General features: G+C 35.3%; 1 protein-coding gene across 3 annotated transcripts in view; it reads left to right on the top strand.

The window, feature by feature from the left end:
- Nucleotides 1-25,844, top strand: part of STXBP4 (syntaxin binding protein 4) — a 223,244-nt gene that overhangs the window by 80,742 nt on the left and 116,658 nt on the right. For all 3 annotated transcript variants that reach the window (XM_074223680.1, XM_074223679.1, XM_074223681.1), the window contains 3 exons: nucleotides 1,201-1,313; nucleotides 10,108-10,197; nucleotides 13,773-13,838. In XM_074223680.1, coding sequence (XP_074079781.1) covers nucleotides 1,201-1,313; nucleotides 10,108-10,197; nucleotides 13,773-13,838 — 269 coding nt within the window. The remainder of the gene's footprint in view (nucleotides 1-1,200; nucleotides 1,314-10,107; nucleotides 10,198-13,772; nucleotides 13,839-25,844) is intronic.

Raw genomic sequence — 25,844 nt, 5'->3', positions numbered from 1 at the left:
GGGTTCAAATTTCACCTCCAGAACTTATTTGCTTACATATTCCAATGAAAGTCACTTAACCCTTATGGGCTTCATGCATCCTGAATCTTATCTAATAAATAACATGGTTATAATCTATGAAAGAAGTTGCCACTTCTAACCACTAGGAGTGGTTACCCCACTCCCTCCCATGCTGGTGAAATCATAGATTCTGATATACACATCTATTTGCTACTTATAAGGAGATGGGGAGAATGTTCATTTATATATGTACATGCACACTTGTGCATACATGTGTATATTTTGTATGTTCTATCTACAGCATATTTATTTGCATGTACAGTTCACACATAGGCACACATGCATATAAATATAAATTCGTGTACATATATATAAAGTCACGTGTACTTATGTGGAACTATAGGAATATATTTACACATATCTATTCATACATATATACATGTATATGTATATATATATATATATATGTATATATGTATGTATATGTATTTGCATTGAGGTGAATTAGCATATATGTATTTGTAAGGATGAAAAGTTCCAATGAGATCTTTTCTCCATTTTTGGTCAGAGATCTGATATTCATTAATTCATTAACAAATATTTTATTAATATTAATATTGTACAAGACACAACACTAAATGATATGGATGTAGAAATTGAAAAGACATGATCCCTATTTTTAGGGAGCTCAGTACCTGGACCACCCCTGTGTTTTCCAACTAATAGCCCTATAATTTGTTTCACTTCATTTGATTTCACAAAGTGCTCTCTGTATAGTCATTTGGAGTTAGTTTTTTGGTTGAATTCATATGAAAGCAATGTTACATATAAACTTGTTAAGTGTTTCTGATTATAATTTTTTACTAATTTAAAATACAATTTTATCTCATATTTGTGTTGAGAACTCAATTGTTTGCATGTTGTGTGTCAAAGAAAGACTAGAATTTGAGAATATTTATACTAAATAGCCTTTGAATTTGAAACAAAATAGAGGCTAGAGACTAAATCGATATTTTAGGGTTACTGGTTTGTTTGCTAATTTCTAAGCAAAATTATGTTTAGTTGTCCATACCTTTCTCAAGTTCTGAGTTTTTTGAACATTAAAAGATGTAATTAAAACATAAAACTATGTTGTTCTAAAATATTAGGGAGCAGTATATTAAATTCAGCTTTGTTAACAGTAGCTCTTTACTATTCTAGATTTCGTTCAGGTTTCCAGAGAACTGTTCCACTTACAGCTGAATGAAGTAGGCATTGGGCAAAAATCCACAATGCTTGGAGCCCATGAAATTTCCCATTTATTAGATTCACAGGTATAGTATTTACCCTTTATAATTTTCTAATTTGAGGTTAATTTCCAGTACATCATTACCATTATGAGTGTTATAATTATTCTAAATTTTTATATTAAGTTTTTTAATGCAAGTGAAGCAATATAATATTATTCTGTGTCCAGTTTCCTTCTAGTTCTTTAAGCTTACACATTAGAAATACAGTTTTATTTCCTGGTTGTGTTGAAAGCTCTATTTTCAGAGATGCTATCAAAAGGTAGAAATTGAGAACATTGACATATTATAGAGACTTTGTAGATTTTAATAATGATAATAATCATCATAATTTTTTGGTATTACACTGTTGAAACTATAGATCTTAGTGATTGTCATCATAATCATAGCTAGCAGTTTTGTAGTTAGTAAAATACAAATTTGATTACATTTGATCTTCAGAATAATCTTGGGTTGTAGGTGATACTGTTATCATTATTATGATGAGGAAACTGAGGCTAGCAGAGTTTGAGGCTAGCAGAGTTTAAGTGAATTGACCAGGTCACACAACTAGTAAGGATCTGAGATCAGATTTAAACGCAGGTCTTACTACCGTTAATGCCCAACTCTCTCTGTCTCCTTTATATTATGACCCCCTGGGAGGAGGGAGATGGGGAGTGAAGGGTGCTGATTTGAAGCTAAGAAAGTCCTTGGTGAATTGATCAGACACCATGAAATTCTGTGAGAATAAGAACATCAATAGCCTATTTTCATAACACATTAACTCTTTCAAATCATGTTGTAATCCTGAATAAATTGTTCATTTAATGCATTGAATTACATGAAGTGCAGCCATGACTAGAAAATTCTTAAAAGGATATGTAGATGAGGCGAAGCCAAGATGGTGGCGTGATGGCAGAAATTCCCAGACACTCATTCCCCCGAAATTCCAAAAGCCATTAAATCATGACTATAGCCAAAATTTAGAGGGGTAGAACCCACAGAAAGACTGAGTGATACAATTTCCCAGTCCAAAACAACTTAGAAGTTCTTCAGAAAAGGTCTGTTTCACCAGGACTGGGGTTGGAAAAAACTGCAGCACAGCTACAGAGTAAACTAACTCCAGCCATCCAGGAAGAGCCCATGAGGCCCCTGGGCCCCCTGGGCCCCTGGAAGAGGGTATGGTTTTCAGACCTCTTGGCCTAGAGATCACCGGGATCAGCTGGAAGGGGTGGTGAGAGAACACTGCAGTACCAGAGTGGAGCACTGGCAGTGAGAATCTGCAGCAGGAATTGGTGAAGCCACCCAGCATTTCCAGAGCTCCCAACCCATAGATGGTAAGGGGGTTGGGGCAGACTGCGCAGGTCTCTGCTCTCCCTGGGACAGGACTCTGCTGTTTGCCCACACTCAAATCCAAGTCTCAGTCTAGGCACCCATTCTACCATAGCTGAGTAAGGACTCTTCTCACAGCTCCAGGACAGAGGGGAGGGCCTATGGTCATCTACATCCCAGCTCACAGAAAAGTGAGCAGTTAGAGCCTCTCATAAAACCTTGGAGAAATTGAAGACTCTTGAGAAGTGTCCCCAAAACCCCACAAAGATGGGGAAATGCGGCAAATCAGTCATAGGCTGAAGAAATGAGCAATAGAAAAAAAAGAATTGTAATTTACTTTGGTCCCATGGAGGATCAAAACACACACTCAAAAGATGACAAAGTTGAAGCTTCTGTATCCAAAACCTTCAAGAGAAATAGAAAATGAGCTCAGGCAATAGAAGAGCTTAAAAAAGACTTGGAAAAGTAACTAAGGGGAGGTAGAGGGAAAATTGGGAGGAGAAATGAGAGTGATGCAGATAAATCATGAAAACCAAGTCAGCAATTTGGTGAAAGAAATACAAAAAAAAACACTAAAGGAAGCTGATGCCTTTGTGAGAAATCAAGAAGCAATAAAACAATACCAAAAGAACCAAACATTGGGGGATGGGGCCAATATGGCAGTGTGAAGACAGCATTCCCCAAGAACTCCCACCCTCCAAACCCCAAAAAAACAAAGGATGGCTCTAGCCAAAATTTAGAGGGGAAGAACCCACAGAAAGACTGATATAAAGACTGAGTGATATATTTTCCCAATCCAAGGTAATTTAGAAGTTCTGCAGGAAAGGTGTGCTTCACCAGGACCGGGGGCTGGAGAAAAAGCCATGGCACAGCCCAGCCCAGTGAAGCCCAGCCCAGTGCAGTCCAGAGATCACCCGCAACAGCTTGAAGGAGCACAGAGAGAAGAACTCTGCTGCACCTGGATGAGTGTGGAGTGAGGAGCACCAAATCAGCAATTTGGTGAAAGGTGTACAAAAAAATACTGAAGAAAATAATATGTTAAAAACTAGTTTAGGCCTAATGGAAAAAGCAAAACAAAAGGCAAATGAGGAAAAGAATGCTTAAAAAGCAGAATTGGCCAGCTGGAAAAGGAGATAAAAAAGCTCTCTGAAGAAAATAACTCCTTCAAATGCAAAAATGGAACTAAAGGAAGCTGATGACTTTGCAAGAAAGCAGGAAGAAATAAAATTCTTCCAAAAAAAGCCAAAAATTAAAAGAAAATGTGAAATATCTCATTGGAAAAACAACTGACCTTGAAAACAGATCCAGAAGAAATAATTTGAAAATTATTGGACTATCTGAAAGCCACAACCAGGAGAAAAGCCTAGACTTCCTTTTTGCAATAAATAATACAGCGGGTAGCTAGGTGGCGTAGTGGATAAAGCACCGGCCCTGGAGTCAGGAGTACCTGGGTTCAAATCCGGTCTCAGACACTTAATAATTACCTAGCTGTGTGGCCTTGGGCAAGCCACTTAACACTGTTTGCCTTGCAAAAACCTTCAAAAAAAATACAGCAAAATTGCCCTGAGATCTTAGAAGCTGAGGGTAAAACAGAAATTGAGAGAATTTACTGGTCACCCCCGAAAGCGATACCAAAAGGAAAAACTTCCAGGAATATTATAGTCAAATTCCAAAACTCCCAAATCAAAGAGAAAATTCTAAAAACTGCTAAAAACAGGAAATTCAAGTACTGAGGCTCCACAGTCAGGATTACAGAGGATCTGGCAGCATCTGCATTAAGGGCTCGTAGGGATTGGAATATGATATTCCAGAAGGCAAAAGATCTTAGTTTACAGGGGCGGCTAGGTGGCGTAGTGGATAAAGCACCAGCCCTAGAGTCAGGATTACCTGGGTTCAAATTCAGTCTCAGACACTTAATAATTACCTAGCTGTGTGGCCTTGGGCAAGCCACTTAACCCCGTTTGCCTTGCAAAAACCTAAAAAAAAAAAGTCAATGTGCTTTCATTCTCATTCCCATTAAAAAGCATGTTGCCCAAATCATTTATTTTATTTTGTGCCTCATTTTCCCTTTTTGTAAAATTTAGAGACCAAGCCATGATTTATAAATCTCTTTCCAATTATAAAATATTAATTCTTGATCCTATTCCCTCTTATGCTTTTCCTGTGATTTTATCTAGCAGGCAATGGAATATTAAGCATGAGATTGTAAATGATTTATTTGTTGTCAATGTGATGTCCTAGACTTAGGAAGAGGCCAAATCAACAAGTAATTATAATAGTCTAAATCAGAATAAATAAGAACCTGAACTAGAATGCTTGCACTGAAAAGAGAAAGGAAGGGATAGATAGATCTGAGAGAGAGAGAGCCAACAAAGAATCAAAACAACTTGGGGCAGTGCCAAAATGATAAGAATAGAGGTAGCAACTGAATTCTCTCAACATTCTCCTCCTAATATTGTTAAAATAATGTGTCAAATCAAATTCTAGAACAGCAAAGACTTCTGCATTGAATGATGACAGTCTGCTAAGAATGGTCTGAAAGTGTTCAACCCATCTCTCTAGGATCATTAGTCATTAATCATTATGTAACTCCTATCATTAATCAATTTAACTCCATCAGCATTGAGTAATTGATTTGCACCTTATATCTTTGGCCTATAAACAATCTTTAGGGCATCATAAAAACATTTTGAATAGTTACTATATGCGTAAAACTGAATTTCAGTTGCTTTCCCACTGAATCAAGAATCCTGTATCTCTTTAAGTTTCTTTGTATTTTACTTTTGATGGAATAAGATGCTACCTTCTTAGAAATGGATGAACTCTCCTTCTGGAAAACCCTGTAGAGTTCTCATTTTTCCTTTAGCAGCTTATGCATTTTCCCATTAGTTTCATCAAAACAATCTTGATGTTTCAAAGTGTTCAGACCCAAATGAGCAAATGCAACTGCCCACTCCTTTTCTGCTCCATTGTTGCCAACTGTGTGTTAGCTCAATTGTCCCTCCAAGTTAGCAACAAACTATTCCAGCTTTGAGAAACACTCTAATCACTTGACATTAGTTCTTTGGGTAATCATTTTGCCTTGGGGACCACCGTTTTGGTTGAATGTGAATATTTAGTTTGGAGGGAATGAATCTGTGATAAGTCCAACACTCTGAGCCACATTGTCTTCATCAAAAGATTTAGCAAAAGATTGGATATGGACGATGGGGAATAGTAGTCAAGAATGTTGATTAAGAAAAATGCTAGGGCGGCCAGGTGGCAAAGTGGATAGAGCACTGGCCCTGAAGTCAGGAGTACCTGGGTTCAAATCTGGTTTCAGACATTTAATAATAATTACCTAGTTGTGTGGCCTTGGGCAAGCCACTTTAACCCCATTTGCCCTACAAAAACCTAAAAAACAAAACAAACAAAAAAAGAAAAATGCTAGTATCATTATAAGGAATTCAAGGTTTAGAAGAAGAATGGGAGTTGTAATTAATACTTATTCATATTTATATAGTATTTTAAAGTTTACAGAATGATTTTTTCACAACAACACTATGCATAAGTGGGGCAAATATTATTTTATTCATTTTTGAGATGAGAAAACTGAAGACCATAGAGATGAAACACAGGATTTACCTGGCTATGCCATTGACTGATAGTCATGATCCAAAAAGAACTGATCAAGCTAAACCTTTTGATTAATTTAATAAGACAAAATGTAATAGAGATTAAATATATATATAGATATACTCTTGTTCAAAAATTAATTTTACAAATATGAGATGAGGAGACAAGGCTAGTTTTCTGAAAAACATTCTGAAGTTTTGGAGGACTATTTGGGAGCTGTCAAAGTCAAGTCATAAGGAGTTTATTAAGCACTTACTGGGGGGCAGCTAGGTGGTGCAGTGGATAGAGCACTGGCCCTGGAGTCAGGAGGACCTGAGTTCAAATCTGGCCTCAGACACAATAATAATAATAATAGTAATAATAATAAGCACCTAGCTCTGCGACCTTGGGCAAGTCACTTTACCCAATTACCTTGTAAAAAAAAAAGAGCACTATTTACCAGTCATTGTGCTAAGCATTAGGGATAGAAGAATGCAAAACCATCAAAAATACAAAGAGTTTACAATCTAATTGAGGAGACAGCTTGCAAATAAGTATGTATAAATGATTGCTGGCTACATGAAGGTAGATCACTGGTAGGAATAAGAAAATTAGAACCCTCCAGTTTTCTGCTTTCATCAGTCCATAGGTGGAGTATTGTGTTCACTTCTGAGTGCCATTTTTTAGTAAGTACAATGATAAACTGGAGACCATACAGGGAAGAACAACCAGGAGAGTGAAGGGCCACAAAAGATTATTCTGTTTGATTGAAGGAATTGGGGTTGTTTTGCCTGAAGAATAGAAGGGATAGTAATGTCTATGAATTTGAAAGTTAGCCATGTGGAAGAAAGATTCAACTTATTTATATACTTGGCCCCCAAAATCAGGATTCAGAACAATGGTTTGGAAAGAAAGAGAAGGAAGATTTATTCTTGAAGAGAGGAAAATGTAATAATTAGAAGTAGAAGGACCGCTGTAAGTATAGTGGGCATTTCCAGAATTTCCCCTTCAGTGATATCTTCCACAGTCTGAAGGATCAGTCATTATGTCAGGGCATCATAAAAACACTTTTTAACATTTATTTAATATCTATCGTTTGTCAGGCACTGATCATTTTTCAAGTTTGTTTTCAGGTATAGATTGGGCCAGGTGACCTCTGAAGTCCCTTGAAATGTTGACATCTTGTCAAGTTAAGTGAACCTTGGAGTTGGATTTAGAGAGGTAATCTGACAGGTTTTATAATACAAGGGACCTCAGAGGCCATTATTTCATTTTAAAGATGATAAATCTGAGGTTAAGGGAAGCTAGTGTTTATTACATTGAATTGCTCAAGGTCAGACCTAGCCTTGATCATAAGATCATAAATTTGGATCTAAAAGGGAACTTTAAAATTATTTCATCTAACTCCCTCATATTACAGATGAGAAAAACTAAGCCTCAGCTGGGCAAGTGACTTACCTAGCTTCCTTCAAGGTATATTTGTCTCATGTACTCTAATGAAGACATAATGGAATTGACACTCTGAGACTAAGGTGACTGTAATGTCTAATTATCATATTTATTCATTCATTCTTTCATCTCCCCAATTAGAATATGCTCTCCTTGATAACCACAACTGTTTTTCATTTGATTTTGTAGCCTTTTCTTCCTTAGCGATTAGTCAATGCTTAATAAATTCTTGTTAGTTTAAATTGTTGTTGAAAGTTGATTGAACTCTGAATGCCTCTGGCAACCCTATAGGATTATTAACTATTAAGTCATAGAAAGCTTATTCTTTAAAATGATGGTTAGAGTTTCCCCACTGGATATTCTCTGTAATTGAAAGGTCATAAACATTTTGTTATTTGCATATGTCATGCAGCAATGTGGTTCAACTATTTTGATAATTTTAGACAAGAAAATCAACAGCTAAAAGAGAATCTCACAAAATAGCCCTTTTGGTAGAATTTTCATGCAATATCTGGGGCTTGCTTTTAGAGTTTAGAATTGAACACAAAGATGACATGAGAACATATGGAACATGATATTGGGTCATAAAACAGTCCATGAAACTCAATATTAATCCAACTTCCAGTGGCAAAAGAAAGATTTGTATAAGGATCTGATTGCCTTCCAAGATTTTAAGGTTAAGAAGTTAATAGCATGACCCTCAGATATTCCAAGGTTTCTTAAATATTCAACATGAATCTTTTATGTCTTTTTAAAAACCATTCTTGACCTGGGATTGGGGGAGAAAGGACAGGATTTGAACCTGTGGGATTTCCCAGTATAGAAATCTCCTCCACCCAGGCAGATTCTCACTTCCTTTCCAACCAGAAACTATGAGAAATTAAGTGATTTGCCAAACATTACAGCCTTGGTATTGTTGAAATTTATTTTCTCCTTTTTCATCTCCAATATGTCTTCAAAGTACATTCTATTTATTTATATATTCTATACTTCATATACGTGACTTGTGTAACCCTCATCCATGAATGATAGGGCAATATTATTTTAGCTATAAATGGACAACTTTCAACAGCCTTAGGAAGGTGAGAGGCCTCAGTTTCTTGTGGAGAAACTACTGTACAAAAAAGTCAGGATCTTCAAGTTTGAGACCCAGCCCTTTCACCAGCTGGCTGTGACCTCGATAAGTGGGCTCCAAGTTTCCTTAATAGTTCATGTGAGAGGCGGCTAGGTGGCTTAGTGGATAAAGCACCGGCCCTGGAGTCAGGAGTACCTGGGTTCAAATCCGGTCTCAGACACTTAATAATTACCTGGCTGTGTGGCCTTGGGCAAGCCACTTAACCCCATTTGCCTTGCAAAAACCTAAAAAAAAAATAGTTTATGTGAGTTTTTAAGCTAGATAATCTCTAATAACAGATATTTCATATTTAAGAATGTATATTATTTCATTTCATTTATTTATAGATACATATGACTTAATAATTGATGTCTTATAATATGGACTGGCCCAGCTCTAAAGTTCTGTGATCTCATAATTTGATACATAGACAAAGGCACCCTCCTTCAGAAAATGACTTCCCTAAATTTACCACCATTGGGAAGAATGGTACTTTTCTGCTTTCCAATACCCTAAAGCTGCTTTATTCAGTATTCAAATGGTTTCCCCATTTTTTTTTTTGCTTTCTGTGAACATATCTGGAAATGTAAATAAGCCCATGCTTTCCCCCTTTGTAGGGGGTAGGAACATCTCATCTAGTTTGGGGAACTCCAGTGTAGAAACTCCTTCCACACATGCAGTTAACCTGTATTGATAATCTTAGGAAGCTGCCCAAGGTGTTAAGAGGTTAAGTAACTTGCCTATGGTCCCACAGTTAGTATGTATCAAAGTACTCCAGTCCTTTTCCAGCTCCATTATCCATTAAGAGCAAAACTGCATTCAGCATTCCAAGTTTTGCAGTGATCAGATCACATTCTTGGTCTTGTTTTCAGTGGCCTTCCTCATGATGGCCAACAATTTGTCAATCTTGGGAGAGGAGTACATTATGCTAAGGTCTTCAGGGATCAGTTTGAACAGCAAGCTGTAAATTCTTCATTCTATTCCTGAGTTTTAAGCTCCATCTTGGAATATGGTTGAACCTTTCAAGGAAATTGTGTTGTGCTTCTTGCCAAATTAAAATGTTAGCATTAACTTAATGCAGAGTAGTATGGGTGTTTTATAGTGAAATGAAAGCAGTTGGAAGCACTAAAAAAATAAAATTTAATTTAATTTAATGATATTGCTCCAGATTACTTTTGCACTCGCTTTTAATTAACCAAGTGATTAGTTTAAAAATAAACTTGTGAAATTTAATGAAATATATTAATGTGCAAAAGCAAAGCCACTCTGATGACAGGCAGACAAATATTTCACCTTAACCTGTAATCATGAGAACCAATATGTTGTTTTCCTTTTCCAATTCAATACAAATAGCTCCTTACCTGTGATTCTTCAGAAGGGGATGAAGTAGAAAGGCTTAAACGTGAAAGAAACAATGCTTTGAGAGAAGTCAACAAACTCAAGGTAATCTTTAATTTAGGTTTGTTTATTTGTTTTAATTAAAATAATTTCTTCTGCCAAATATTTTGACCAGTGGTGGGGTATTTTTATCCTTACTAAAACAATATGCATTAGCCAAAATATAACCAGTGCTTATATTACTTTGTTCTATGAGGTTACTTTCTATTTTGTCTATTATTTGTCACAGCACCCATGTAAGTTAAAGTGGCATAGTTTTAGTTCTTTGTGGATGGAGAACATCTAATAACCTTAAAAAATAGGAGAGGTGGTGATACTGCAGTAGAAGACTCATCATGCAGAGAAGCCTTGGGATCTCGGTTCTTCCTCCAACTCGTCTACTGGCTAGCTTATTTAGAGAACACTGGCAAATTATCCTGACTCTGGATCCCAGGTTCCATAACTATAGAGTTGGGCTCAAAGAACTGGCCCAGATCAACAAGTCCATGTTTCTATTATTTGAACTGTGGCATTTCCTCCTTTCCAAGTTGATTCCCTTTCATTTGTTTTATTCCTTCTTTCTTGCTCCCAGTGATCAGGAATGGGCAACATAAGCCTTTCTATCATTAATAGACAATAGCATACATTTATAAAGCACTAAAGATTTGCAAAGCACTTTATTTGTGCTACCTCAATCAATCCTCAGAACAGCCCTATAAGGAAGGTACTATCATTAGCCCCATTTCAGAGATGGAGAAACTCACTTTGAGACAAACTAAATGAATTGCCTGAGGTCTCACAGCTAAGTAAGTATCTTAGGTAGGATTTGAACGTAGATACTCCTGCCTACAAGTGTAGCTCTCTACCTCCTCTACCACCCAGCTACCTCCCTAGTGCTTTATATGAAGATACAGTAGAAAGTAGTCAGTCAGTCAGTCAGTCAACTAGCATTTATTAATGTGTACCATGCTGCATTTTATGAACTTCCGGGGATACAAAGAAAGGCCAAAAAAGAACAAACAAAAATACAAACATTCTTTGCTCTCTCAAATAATGAATATCATGCTGGGCTAGGGTCAGGAAGACCCAAGTTCAAATTCCATCCTAGATTCTGACTAGCTATAAGCTGGGCAAGTCAACTGACCTCTCAGCAGTAAAATGGGGATGAGTTCACCTACCTATTACCTCATTAGGATTATTGTGAGGATCAAATGAAATAATATATGTAAAGCATTTTGTAAATCTTATGTAAATGATTTATAAGATATATTATTGTATATTATATACAATATTGCTTATTGTATATTATATACAATATAATATATAAAATAAATATATTATTATTGCACAGATGAACCCTGTATCCTTGGGAAAAGGACCTGTATCTTAAAGCAGGATCATCATTCTTTTCTAGAGAAGCATCAGGAATTAAGGTAACTTGCCTTTTACAATCCCCATAAACATGGAAAAGGTGCTGTTCTATTTTATAACACCTTTCTTACCTTCTTTCTGCACCTACCATACTTAGAGCAATATTTGAATTCATATAAAATTCCACCTTCATTATATGTAGCACCATCATGATATTTTGTGAATTAATAGAAGCCAATATGGCCACTATTTTTACAATTCTTTTCCCACCCAAAGGGATGTTTTTCAACACTGAAATGCCTTTCTTTCCCATATCTTTTGGAATAACAATTAAAAACCCTGGGGAGGAAAGTATGAACAGATTTTAGAAATAAATTATTGATAGTTGGTTTTTTAAATCCCCCTTAAAAAATTTCTTGCAAAATTGGTCACCCTAGTTACACAGCATTTCTTTTTCTAAATCACTATCTAGGGTATTTTCTCACAAAAATAATTTAATTTGTATGATTACTAGGAATCCTAGGGTAGCTCTTTAATCCCTCTCATTCATTTGTTCCATAAATAGTGCATCTTTGCTAATCCAGTTATTTGGTGAGGTTTTTGACTTAGCACTCCTAAATTTCTAGTTTAAAATCTGTTCATGTTGCATCCATGGAGGGCAGGCATATAACATGTCATATACATATAGATAGATAGATAGATAGATAGATAGATAGATAGATAGATAGATAAAACAGGTTCATGTTGCATCCATGGAGGACAGGCATATAACCTGTCATTTTTTATATATATATATATATATAACAGGCATATAACACTCATAAAATTAAAGCCCCAATTGTGAACCCATTAAGTAAATTCTAAAGGACTATGCTAGCTTGTAAAATTAAACCTTGCTTTCAAGTATTATGATCAAAGCTAGTGAGACATGTTCTAATCTCTGGTTTTTTTCTTAGAAGAACATATATTGATTGAAGCAATAAAAATTTTTAATTATTACAGTACTGAAAGCACTATAAATTTTTCTATTCCTTTTCCTTGGTAATTTGTGGTTAACATATAAAGACTTGTAGTTAACTGAGTTCTTTGGCTTATATCCATCTACAGGCTGACCAATGGTCTTTCATCCTTTCCCACTCTTCCTTATCCCCACATTCTTCATCCATGAAACTCCCATTGCTTTATGGCAGGGATGAAAATTAAGCCAGGGAGATTTAGAAAAGTATGTTAAATAGTTTTTCACTACTGAGTAATTATTAATTCAGGGGATGATTTTTTTTTTTAAAGCATTGGTGAATCCCAGTAAATCTCTTTTTTTTTCAAAGAGTTCAGCTGAGCCTAATGCTTGGCAAAGGTGAGTGAAAACAGACATATTTCTCTTGTATCAATGTGAGAACTAGTACACAAAAGCTGACTTGCTTGAAGATAGATGGTAACAGAATCCATATTCTTTTGGCTTTTGTTCTGGACTGCTTTATGAAAATCCTTTCATGCTCTCTTATTTTATATTTGAACTGGGAAAAAATAAAATATGAAGTCATATCAATTACTCTTAGCATTCCAATGTTGGTATAATTTTTTTCCATTCTGTTTAATGTCCAAGTCATCTCTGTCCAGACTACTGTTAGAATCTGGCTTTGTGTGACTGGTAGTAATTCTGTTTAATTTGCTTTTTTAAAAAAAGGGACATATTGACAATGGTTTTCTTAAAACCATGCTTCCAGGACTTTCGGAGTAAATACTTGACTTTATTATAAGTGCTGGGATAATATTTCATTTGCATGTATAATTTGCTTGAACATTAATGACTTTTGAAGTTTCAGCAGCTGTTCCCTTGTGTTGAATAGTGATGACTTGCTCTCATTGGTTATTCTTCCAAAAACATACTTAGATGATGTTAAGAAACATATAACCAGTCTCTCTGAGACCCACTCTCTGCATCAAATATTTAGAATCCCTGACTCTTTGTTTCTAAAAATAATGCTTTTAAACTTTGTATTTCTTGTCTTAGCTAATATTTAAAGTGTACCCTTTCTTCCCATTGAGTTGGGAAAATGATGCAATTTGAGATTTTTTTTTCAAGTTGACTAATTGTGGTTATAAGATTTGTTATAGGAAAGGAGAAAAAAATTTCCATCCTTTTTTGGTGTTAGAGCTTAGAATTTAGCATTGAATGGTTTAGAAATTTGCTAAGTTAAGAAAGATAGTACTAAATTTAACATTTATAAAAACCTACATCAAAAACTATTAATTGTGTGTTCTTATTATAGGATAAGCTGCAAGAATCAGAAAATCAAAGGAAACAGTTGATGGAAGAGCTCCAGAATGTGAAACAAGTAAGTCTAGCTTTGTATACTCAAAATATAAGCATGCCCAACAAATTTGATGCAATGAGAATTAGAAGAGAAATAGTCTTCTGGGAAAATCTCTTTGTGGCAAAGTTCTCTGATTAATGCCTAAAATCCAAGATACATGATTAATTGATAACACATAAGAACTAGAGTGATTTTATAATAGATAAATGACCAAAGGATATGAGCAGAAGTTCACAAAGAAAAGAGGTAAATTATTAATAGCCATATGGAAAAGAAACTTCTGCTACTAATAATAAGAGAAACGTAAACTAAAATAACTCTGAGGTGCCACCTCCTATGGCATAGACAAGGAAAATAGCAATTGTTCAAGAGGCTATAGGAGGACAACCATACTAATACCTGTCGATGGATCTGGAAAGAGATTTAACCATTCTGGAAAGTTTTTTAGAACTTATATGCTAATGGTATGTTTACTACTTGATAAATACACAGGTGCTACAACCAGCTTGAAACAGATACCAAAAGACACTTGTTAAATTTTCAGCATGAACTTTGACAACTTGAAAATTGGCAAAAGCTATAAATTAGGGTTTGCTTTGTTATTTTGCTGGTAATTTAGACTTAATAAAGTAATGGAGAAAATATTAGTAATACTGATTAAACTTAGGAGTATACTATATTATTATTTTGTTTTGTCTTGGTTTTCTTGAAGAGTCAGTTGTTAAATATTTAATTACATAAGGCTATTCATATCCTTTAAAAAAGAGGGCAAACACTAATATGCTTAAAATATTTACAGTACCTCTTTTTGTTAAAGAAATACAAATAGATAGGTGCCCATTGATTGGGGAAAACTGAACAAAGTCCAGAATATAAACATAATGAAATATTATTATAGCACAAGATGATGAAGGGTCTAATTCAGAGAAATCTGGTAGGACTCATTTGAATGGTTGTAAAACAAAATGAGCAGGACCAGGAAAACAATTTTATACAATGACCATTATAAGGTATGTGAAAAATCTGTGAATACTTAAGGACTTTGACAGTTCTGTGCTATTCCAGGAAACTAGTAATGCTTCATGCTTCCTACCCCTTGGCAGAATGATGAGGATGAGGTACAGAATGAAAGATAAATTTTCAGATTTGTCCAAAATGTGGATTTGTTTTGTTTGACCATATTTGTTTGTTACAAGGGAAGGGGATTTAGGATAGGAGCATGGAGAATGTATCCTGATATTTATACCAGAAAAGAAAAGAAAAAGAAAGAAAAAGTCAATGAACTGTTTAAAATTAGTCAGAAGAGAGTAGGAAGAAGTTCAGAAAGGGGCATAAATGATTAAAGTAATGATGGAAATACCATGTTATTTTTTTTTAAATTGTGTTTTGAGTTTTACATTTTTCTCCCTCCCTCTCTTCCCTCTGACAGAAAGCAATCCAACATAGGCCATACCTATATAATCATGCTAAGTACAGATCCATTTTAGTTATGTTATAAGAGAAGAAGCAAATCAAAATGGAAAAAAGCATTAAAGAAAAAATTTTTAAAATTGAAGCTAGTAAGTTTTGGTCTGCATTTAAACTCCATAGATCCTTCTCTGGATATGGATAATATTTGCCATCACAAGTCTTTTAGAATTATCTTTGAATTGTACTAGAATTATACTACTGAAATGAACAAGTCCATCATACTTAAATCATAACTCAGTGTTGCTCTTAGTGTATATAATAATGCATCAGTTCATATAAGTCTTTCCAGGCTATTCTGAAGTCCAAAGCTTCTTGATTTATTATAGAACATTAGTATTCTATCACATTCAGATGCCACAGTTTGTTCAACCATTCCCCAATTAATGGGCATCCCCTCAATTTCCAAGTCTTTGCCACTTTGAAAAGAGTTGCTGTAAGTATTTTTGTACATGTAGGTTTTTTACTTTTTTTGTGATCTCTTTGTGATACAAACCACTAATACAATGGCATTACTGGATCAAAGAAATACCATGTTAATTTTCAATGTTTATTTTTAAAACTATTTAATGATATGTATTGAATATTTATTTGCTAATACCTTTAAAACTATATATAATATTCATAGTGTCATATATAATTATCTCTTTTCTCTTTATTTAAATTTTTTGTTTTTGCAAGGCTATGGGGTTAAGTGACTTGCCCAAAGGTCACATCTAGTAAGTATCAAGTATCTGAGGTCTGATTTGAACACCTGTCACTTGATACTTCTGTGATTTTGGGCAGCTTGCCTAATTTGTCTGGATTTTGTTTCTTTATGTGTAAAATGAGGGAGTTTCACTCACGATCCTTTTAGCTCTGAGTTCCTTAGAGTTCCTAAGAAAGAGTTAACTCTCTTAAGAGTAACTATATTCTTATTCCAGGAATGCATAGAAGTCTTCTTTGGAATTTAATGCTGTCCCCCAACACCCCCCCCCACCCTCCCCCCAGCTCTGTCTTGAAATTTCTGGTAGCTCTTATCTCATAGAATATGGACCTGGAGTCAGGAAGTTGTTATTCAATCGTTTCAGTTGTTGGCCAACTCTTCAGCTCATTTTACAATGAAGAAACTGAAGCAAACAGGGTTAAGTGATTTGTCCAGGGTCACAGCAAGTGAGTGTGTGGGACCAGAGTAGGAAAGATGAGTCAGGAAGACAGGAGTTCAAATACCAACTTCAAACATTTAGTACTTTTGTGACACTGGGCAAGTTACTTAGCCTCTGTTTACCTCAATTTTCTTAACCATAAAATGGAAATAATAAAAGCACCTACCTCAAAGGCTTGTTATGAAGATCAAAAAAAAATAATATACATATACATATATATATATGTATAAAGCACCTTGCTCAGTGTCTGATGCATAATAGGCATTTAATAAATCTCTTCCATCCCCCCTTTCTTCTTGCCTCCCTTTCTTTTTTCCCCCTTCTTCCCTTATTCTTCTCCCTCCCCCCTCCCCTTTCCCTTTCTGTCCCTCCCCTCTTTTCCCTTTTCCTACCTTTCTCCATTCCTTCATCCCTTCCTTCTTTCCTTCTCCCCCTTTCCCCCTCTTCCCTCCCTCCCTCCCTTCCTTCCTCCCACTCCAAACTACTCTTGACAAAAATGTTAGCTCTTTAATGCAGGAATAGTCTGATTTTTGTTTTGGTGTCTGTAGCACCTTGTACATCACCATGGATATTGTTGTTGCTTAATAGTTATTAGTTGAATTGAATTGACTTACTTTCAGAACCTGTTTATTTGCAAGCCACAGTCTTGTTATTTTATAGCTGCACCTCATTTTCTAATTTTTTTTTTAACTAAAACTTATACTACCCTACTTGGTCATGCATTTTATTTACCACAACACTAAGCTCTGAATAGCTTTGGAGCTTTTTCCAAAAGTTAGATCCATCTGTTCAGAATGAAATTTTGCCACCACCAAAGATATTCAAGCATTCGTTTCTCCAGCAACATTGACCAAGTGCACCCACAGTATAGTGGAAAGGAAATTGCTCTTAGAACCACCTTGGTTTTAGTCCTGACTCTGACACTTAATAACCATGTCACCCTGAGCAAATCCATTTAACTCATCTGTGGTTACTGAGCCTAACTTTCCCCATGTATAAAATAGAGATAATAATAACTTGCCTACTTTGTGGATTTTGTTACAAAGAAATTGTAGAAACTGCAAAATATTGCATAAAAGTGATGTTATTTTAAGGTGCTATGCTCTTCTAAAGGGTGTGCCAGAAGAAATTGGCATCAGAGGAATTTCCAACATGCTTTGAATGGAAGGAAGGCCCACACCATGCAGACAGAGCTGCTCCTAATACAGGAAACCCTACTAAGAACCTGTAAACAACTACAGTTTGGGTCAAGGGGAGAGCTGAAGCAATCATAGAGACTAAGGCTTAAAAGAGAGATCCAGGATCTATACAAGTGGATCAAATTGGAAAGTAGCCTTTATGGATATACTCTATTCTTTTTCAAGGGAATCAGATTTTAAATGCTTGTTTAGACCCTCACCAACCTTGTTCTTTCCACCTTTTTTAATCCTTACACACTCCAGTTATTACTTTTAGTGTTAGCCCATAGACATACTTTTTTCCTAGATCCTAGACTATTTAATACCTGTCAATAACAGATCCTTGACCTGCAGTAATTTTCTGCTTGCTTTTGGCTTCTCCCAAAAGATCCTCACCCTCCTCCCACTCCCAAGTTTAGGGTTCCTGGCAAAAGTGAAATCTGTCATGCCTTTTGCCCCAAAGGGGATACCAGTTTGCTTGCGTACATTATTTCTGATAGTTTTGTTTTTTAAAAAAATTAATCCTTTTATCTGTGACATTATACCAGGCACTTTCACCTTTTGAGTGTAGTTTCTCCCCTGTAAAGTTGGATTGCAGGAGTTGTGAAGGACCTTCCATGTCTAGACATTACAATCTTATTTAGAGTCACACTATGAATATGGCAATTAGTATAATAGTTGTTGAGTTGTAATGGCTCAGTTTTTTGTCTCTCTTCAAATAGTTGTAAAGCAGAAAGATATCAACACCTGCTGTATCCGAAGTACTACCAAAAAATTATATGCTCTGTTCCATGTTACGGCTTAAAACCACACTGGAATCTTTAGGGAACATAGTGGATTGTATTGTGTAGTAGATAATATTTTGAATACTAGCCAGGAAATCAGCTGTGATGAGAAAAATAAGAAGCAGTAGTATGATCAGATTTCTTGTATATGTGAAATGGTGTGTGTGTGTGTGTGTGTGTGTGTGTGTGTGTGTGTGTGTGATAGATTTAAAGTCAAAAAAACTTAATTTGAAGTAGTTTCCAAAAAACCTGAGAAAACTTATATGAAAATACAAATTGAAGAGAGCAGAACCAAAAAAAAAAAAAAGGTTGTATAGCGTGACAGCAATATTGGAACAATCACCTGTGAAAAACTTAGCAGTTCAGATCATGACTCAGTGATCCATGACAATTCTTGATGATTAAGATGAAAAATGCTATCCCCTCCAAATAGATAATTAATACATTTAAGTGCAAATTGAAGCATACTTATTTTTCTTGCTTTTTTTTCTCCTCAGAATACTAATGTGAAAATACCTTCTCAATGGGCAGAGGGAGGGAGAGAATTTAGAACTAAAAATTAAAATTTGAAAAAAATTAAAGATCTGGATTTAAGTCCTTGTTTAATCTCACCAGAGCCTGCTTCAGTGTCCTCATCTGTAAACTTAAAATAATAATCTCTCTATTACATGATTCTCAGAGTGTTTTTAAGGAAAATATTTGTAAACTATAAATACACATCTAAGTCTGAGATAGTATTTTTTCTTCTTCTAGAATGATCTCTATTCTATGTATCATTTATGCATTATACATAATTATAGTTGTTATGTATATTTTTTGTTTACAAATTTATTTTCTTTATATTTGTATTTATATATACATACATATAAATATACATATATATAGGTCTACATATATATACAAAAATACATATGTGGTTATATGTGAATATATCTGTTTCAGCCAAAAAAAAAATTAATCCAAGAGGCAGCTTGAGATTAGTAGAAAGAACACTGTATTTGGACTCAGAAGACAGGTTGTTATTCCAAATTCACTTACTGACTTTATGACCTTGTACAAATCACTTAACTTATAGAGTTTTGTTTTCCTTTATGGTTTTTTGTTTGTTTTTTGTTTGTATGTTTGTTTTTGCAAGGCAATGGGGTTAAGTGGCTTGCCCAAGGTCACACAGCTAGGTAATTTTAAGTGTCTGAGGCCAGATTTGAACTCAGGTACTCCTGACTCCAGGGCTGGTGCTCTATCCACTGCGCCACCTAACTGCCCCTCCTTTATGTTAAGTAAAAGAGTTGGACTATATCTTAAAGTCTTAACCAGAGGCCACAGACCCCCTAGGAGTCAGTGGATAGATTTCAGGGAATTTGTGGAGTTGGAGCAGGAAAATTACATCTTTATTTCGTGATAATTGATTTCTTTTGCAATCCTTTACATTTTATTTTATGCTTTTACAAACCTAATTTTGAGAAGGGGTTCAAAGGAAGCAAAGTGATCCATTAGATTGAGCAATGGGCCTAGAGAGAGGAAGACCTTAGTTCAAATACAGTCCCAGATACTAGTTGTGTGACTCTGGGCAAATCACATAACCTCTGCCTCAGTTTTTCTCAGCTTTGAAATAAGAATAATACTGCACTTTCTAGGGTTGTTGTACAAATGAAATGAAAAATGTTTCTGTAGTGTTTGGACACAATTCCTTCCTTTTTTCTTTTTTTTCCCTCTTTCCCTTTCCTTCCTTTTCTTCTTTCTCTTTCCCTTATTTCCTTCTTTCCTCTTTCCCTTCTTTAATTTCTTCTTTCTTTACTTCATTCTTTCCTTCCTTTCTTTCCTCTTTCCCATTTTTCCTTTCTTCCTTCTTTCCTTTTTCTCCTTTCTTCCTCTTCCTCCCCCACCCCCAACTACCCAAAGGGTTCATGAAACAAGGAAGGCAAAGAACCTATATGATCTTTGTGATTTCTTCCAATCTTCAGGTTCACAATCACTTATCATTCCCTTGTCTCTCTTTGCTTATCCTTTTCCCCACCCTCCTTTTCCATGTGTACCACCCACCCATATGCTAATATGCTTTATTTTTGTTTTATTTTGGTTTTTTGCCTCTTTCAGCTCCATATTTTTTGAAACTGAAGCTATCCATGTACTTGTTCAAACCATGGCCATTTGAGTGATTTTTTTAATCAAAAAGAAAAACTGAAAATTTGTAGTAGATACTTTGTAAATTTTTTATTTAGATTCCTATTAAAATAAGGAATCTTGCTGATTTCTTTTAGTTTATTTCACTACTGGAGATAAAAATTTTTTCCTTCTTTCTGGAAAAACCACAACCTATCATTTAGAATGTAAATAGTGTCTTATTCAACATAGTAATTAAATTATGACTGATAGAGCAAAATAAAGCAGAACAGTGTTAGATTCTTTTTTTTTTTTTTTTTAGCAATATCCATTTCTACCATGGGAGGGCCTCCTGTGTTTATTTCTCTCTCTGGGTCACAACTGTTGCTAAGGAAGCTTAGCTCTACATTAAAGAGTTAAGTCTAGGACCTCAAAAAGTGGCTTATTATTGATTTACAGAACTTTAGTGATAGTTGCTAGAAAACCATGAAGCAAAATGTTAACCATCAAGTCCTGGACCATTTTCCATAGCTTTCTCCCTGAAAATTTAGTTTCTAAAATTTGAATCAGATTAATTAATAGGAGAGAATCATTTATCCTTTCCATTGTTATTCAGAATAATCCAAAATATATAATTCTAAGAATATATGTCAACACAGATCACTGGTACTTACATTTCTAAACACCAAGATGTGTTTGAAGATCAGCAGCCTACTCAAAAGTCCGTACATGAGGCAGCATAATGTAGTGGAAGTGATCTGGGATTCCAAAGACCTGCATTCAAGACTTGACTTAGGCAAGCTATGTGATTTTGGATAAATCATTTAATCCATTTTCTCTCTTTGTCTAGATTGGTCCTTAAGACAATGAATGCAGCTCCTTGCCAGTACTGTCCTCAAGCTTTCCATCTTGTTAAATCTTTCAACTATGTCCATTCTGTTGGTACAACCTTTTGAGCATTAGTCACTTCCATACGGAGAGGCATAGCACCTCTGGTATGAGGACTTTCGGAATCTTTTCCAGATCTGCTCATCCACCTTTGAGGACTACTTGCACTCAACTTTTACCCATAGCTCAAGGAAGCTATAGCATGTGTGGTGGTCACCCCCCAAGAAAACTGTCTCAGCACACAGGCTAAACCAGATTGAGAGTAGTTTACAGACACCTGTCAGTGAGTTTGTCAGATTTCTACCCCCAAACATTTCACTGGGGATTGAGAGCAGTTGTTCTAACACCACAGAGGTGGCTAAAGTAGATTCTGTGAAGTGCTTAGAGTTTGGTCAGACATCAAAAACATAAAGATCATCCACTGCATCCTGGGACATTGCCATTTACCTTGACTTATGTCTCACCACTGAACTTAGATGACTCTGAAAGAGAGAGTGAGGCTGGTGCCTTTGTGCAGCACTGCTTCACTTAAATCCTAATTCAAACATGAGGCAAAACATCATGTATGGGGGTGGCTAGGCAAGCCACTTAACCCCATTGCCTTGAAAAAAAATCTAAAAAAACCCCATCATGTATGACGTCACTGACCCTCTTTGAAAATAAAGGACAAATAAACAACATGGAGCAGTAGATGTAACATTGGACCTGGAATCAGGAAGAACTGAGTTCACTCACAAACTCAGATAGTCATTGCATAAATCACTTAATCTCTGTTTGCCTCAGATTTTCTCGTGTGGAAAATGAGAATAAAAATACCACCTACTTCCCAGGGTTGTTGTAGGTAACAAATGATATCATATGTGTAAAATAGCCCAATACCTAGCATATAAATTAGCACTATCTAAATATTATTATTGTTGTTATTATATATTTCTATTTTCCCTTCTCTTCCCCCTCTTTAATTTTTTTTTTTAGATTTTTGCAAGGCAAATGGGGTTAAGTGACTTGCCCAAGGCCACACAGCTAGGTAATTATTCAGTGTCTGAGGTCAGATTTGAACTCAGGTACTCCTGACTCCAGGGCCAGTGTTCTATCCACTGTGCCACCTAGCTGCCCTTCTCTTCCCCTTTTTAAGTTCCAGGTATAAGGTTTTTAACTATCATCATCATCATTAATAAATGTTTTTTTCTTTCCCTTCCCCATTTAGTCAGAAGGATGTTAATTATTATCATTATTATTGTTAATATAATATATATTATTAATATATAATACTGTTAATATAATATAATATATAATATTAATTTGGTTCTTATAATCACTTTACCTTTATATGACCAAAATTATTTCTTTGATTTGTGAACTCCTAGATCTCCTTTTGTTACTTTTTTCTCAACCCCAGGTCAAAAAGCAACCTTTGTCCATTCCGTTCCAGTTTATTTTAAGACCAAATACTTTTGGTGATTGTTGGTTTATAATATAATTTGACACCCAGTAATTCTGGGCCCCTTTCATTCTTGGTTGTTGTTTAAAAAATACTTCCCTTGTGATTTTCCAAATAAATTTTATTATTATTTCTAGTTTCATTATTTTATAATAATAAAATATTATAAATTATTAAAGTATATAAAATATATACACTTTAAAATGTATATACTTTCATAAATTAAATAAAATGATAAAACCTCATTTTATTAGTATCTAGTTCTATTAAAAATTCCTTTGCAATTTGATATCACTCTAAATCAGTAATTTAATTTAGGAACTTTATTATTTTTATTACAGAGGTACAATAAAATCATAACAGTGACTCTCCCACCAGTGACTGGTGTTCCTCTGTCTCTTTCTTGTAGGTATTATTATAAAGATTAAAAGAAATACATTGATAAAGTAAATGACCTCCACTTTGCTCCATATGCTTTTTGAACCTGTTTGACAATGGGAAACAAAAACAAAAACTAAGGATCCTCTAAAGGGAAACTTGCTAATTTTTTTTTTTCACATTTACTTTTAGGCCTGTCGTATCTTTCATCAGGGAACAATTACCAAAATACCTGCCCATTGTGTGGCAAACGACTGTTTGTACTCACCTTTATAAGTTAAATAATTTTGTTATGATGTGTGTTAAAGCCCTACCTACTTGTTTCTTTAGGGGAGAACAATTTCCCATGGCACCCGTTTTGTTGTTTTTTTCTTTCAAGTTATAGCAACTCTTAACAGGCATGGGCCCCTCTTTCAGCCACTGCCCTTTGTTCATCAGTATTCAGGTCCTCCTCTTAAGTACTTCATTTGTTTAAAACCTTCTTTCAGCACAGGGTGATGACCCAAGGCTGTGGTAAAGTAGTGAATAGTCCAAAACCAAAATATGTTAACTTGTCTGAACCAGTCTTTGCCCTAAAAAAGCAAGGGGAAATTGTTCATCTGGCAAATTTGAGATTCTAGATAATCCCAGTGGAGTTGGCCTCACCCACACAGAGGCTGGGCAGAATGCAAGAAGAGGGTGTGAAGGCCTCAGGCAAAGCTATGTAAAATCAACTGAGCATGAAGTCCTTGGGTGGACAGAGGCTGAGCATGGATTTAATTGTAGCAGCTGGCATCAGTGCTACCTTAGCGTTTGGGAGAAGATGGAGAGTAGGGGAGCTTAAAGAAGCAATTACAATAATTATATCTCTAAAAGAGTGGTCATGAAATGTTGCCTGACCCATACACCTGTAAGAGTTTCTTAGAGCATTCTTTAAGGTAAAATGTATTCAATTTGCAAAGTAATGAGCTTGAGTTTTCTCTTGCTCCACTACCCATCCCCCCCCCCAAAAAAAGACAAAAGAAAAAGAAACCCTCTCTATATGAAGAGACATTCTTCATTATCAACCCTACAGAATTATGGTTGATCATTGCATATAACAGAGTTCTTAAATCTTTTAAAATTGTTCATTCTTACAATATTAATGTTATAGTACTTATTGTTCTCCTGGTTTTCCTTCATTATGAATTAGTTCATATAATTTCCTAATTTTTTCCTGAAACTATCTCTTCCTTCAACTCTTACAGAAAAGTAGTATTCTACCACATTTATATTCCATTATTTGTTCTAGTCATTCCCTAACCTTCTTGAGGTCTTTTCCCCCCAATTGATAGTTTATTTTATTTTTCCAATTGCATGTTATGAAAGATTTTCAACATTCATCCACACATGCATATGCATATTTTAAGTTAAATAATTTCCTTCCACCCTCCCCTCAGCAGCGAACAGTCTAGTGAATATTTGCATACACATTTGTCTTTAACATGTTTACAGATTAGTCATTTTCTTTATGAGTAATTAGGATTAAGGGAAAAGAAAGAAAACCATGAGATAGGAAAGAAATACATAAGAGAAATTTTTGAAAAGTACATGTGGTGTTCATTCAGATTCTGTAGGGTTTTTGTTTTGTTTTTCTTCCTCTGGATGGTGATAGCATTCCATAGCCAGTCTACTAAAGTTGTCCTAGCTTTCTGAACTGCTGAGAGGAGCTACATCCATCAAGTTTGATTAACTTACAGTGTTGTTGTTAATGTGTACAATTTCTCATCGTTTTGCTTCCTTTGCTCAGCATCAGTTCCTGTAATTTGTTCCATACTTCTCTAGAGTCCAACCATTCATAGTTTCTTATAGAAAAATGGTGCTCAGGGGGCAGCTAGGTTGCCTAGTGGATAAAGCACCAGCTCTGGAGTCAGGAGTACCTGGGTTCAAATCCGGTCTCAGACACTTAATAATTACTTAGCAATGTGGCCTTGGGCAAGCCACTTAACCCCGTTTGCCTTACAAAAAAACCTAAAAAGAAAGAAAGAAAGAAAGAAAGAAAGAAAGAAAGAAAGAAAGAAAGAAAGAAAGAAAGAAAGAAAGAAAAAAAGAAAAATAGTGCTCCATAACATTCATATATCATAATTTGATCCGCCAATTCTCCAATTGATGGGCATCCCTTGAGGTCATTTTTTTAAAAAATTAAGCCCTTCACCTTAAGAATGAATTGGCTTCCTGAATGCTTTTTGGTAATTTGCTAATTGGTAAATTTTAAAATTCTATAGTTGGATCCAGGAAGATGTCTCAGTATGCCACAGAGGAGAAAAGAAGAGTTATGTTTGACTTTGCTGCTATCTTTATCTATAAAATACTATAAGAGAATAACAATAACAATAATCCCAAAAGGAATCACAAAGCCCTCTCTGGGTAATGTCTGCATGAACTCAACTGGCAAGACACCATCTAGGAAGTATCAAATAAATGATTGTCATGTTTTTGGATATAGAAGAATTTATGATGGCATTTTAAGAAGAGGTCCTTTCCACCAGAAATTACCCAAGGATTGTTATCCTTAAGTAGTCTTGTGATAATCAATATAGATTATGCAAGGAAACAGTAGAAACATCATATCTGGTTGCAAAATTTTAGCACCCTGAAAGTAGGGCCTGGTGGCTAGAATTATATAT

The sequence above is a fragment of the Macrotis lagotis genome, chromosome 2, assembly GCF_037893015.1.
Source record: "Macrotis lagotis isolate mMagLag1 chromosome 2, bilby.v1.9.chrom.fasta, whole genome shotgun sequence".
In the NCBI taxonomy this organism is placed as follows: domain Eukaryota; kingdom Metazoa; phylum Chordata; class Mammalia; order Peramelemorphia; family Peramelidae; genus Macrotis; species Macrotis lagotis.
This window is presented reverse-complemented; position numbering and strand designations above follow the sequence as displayed.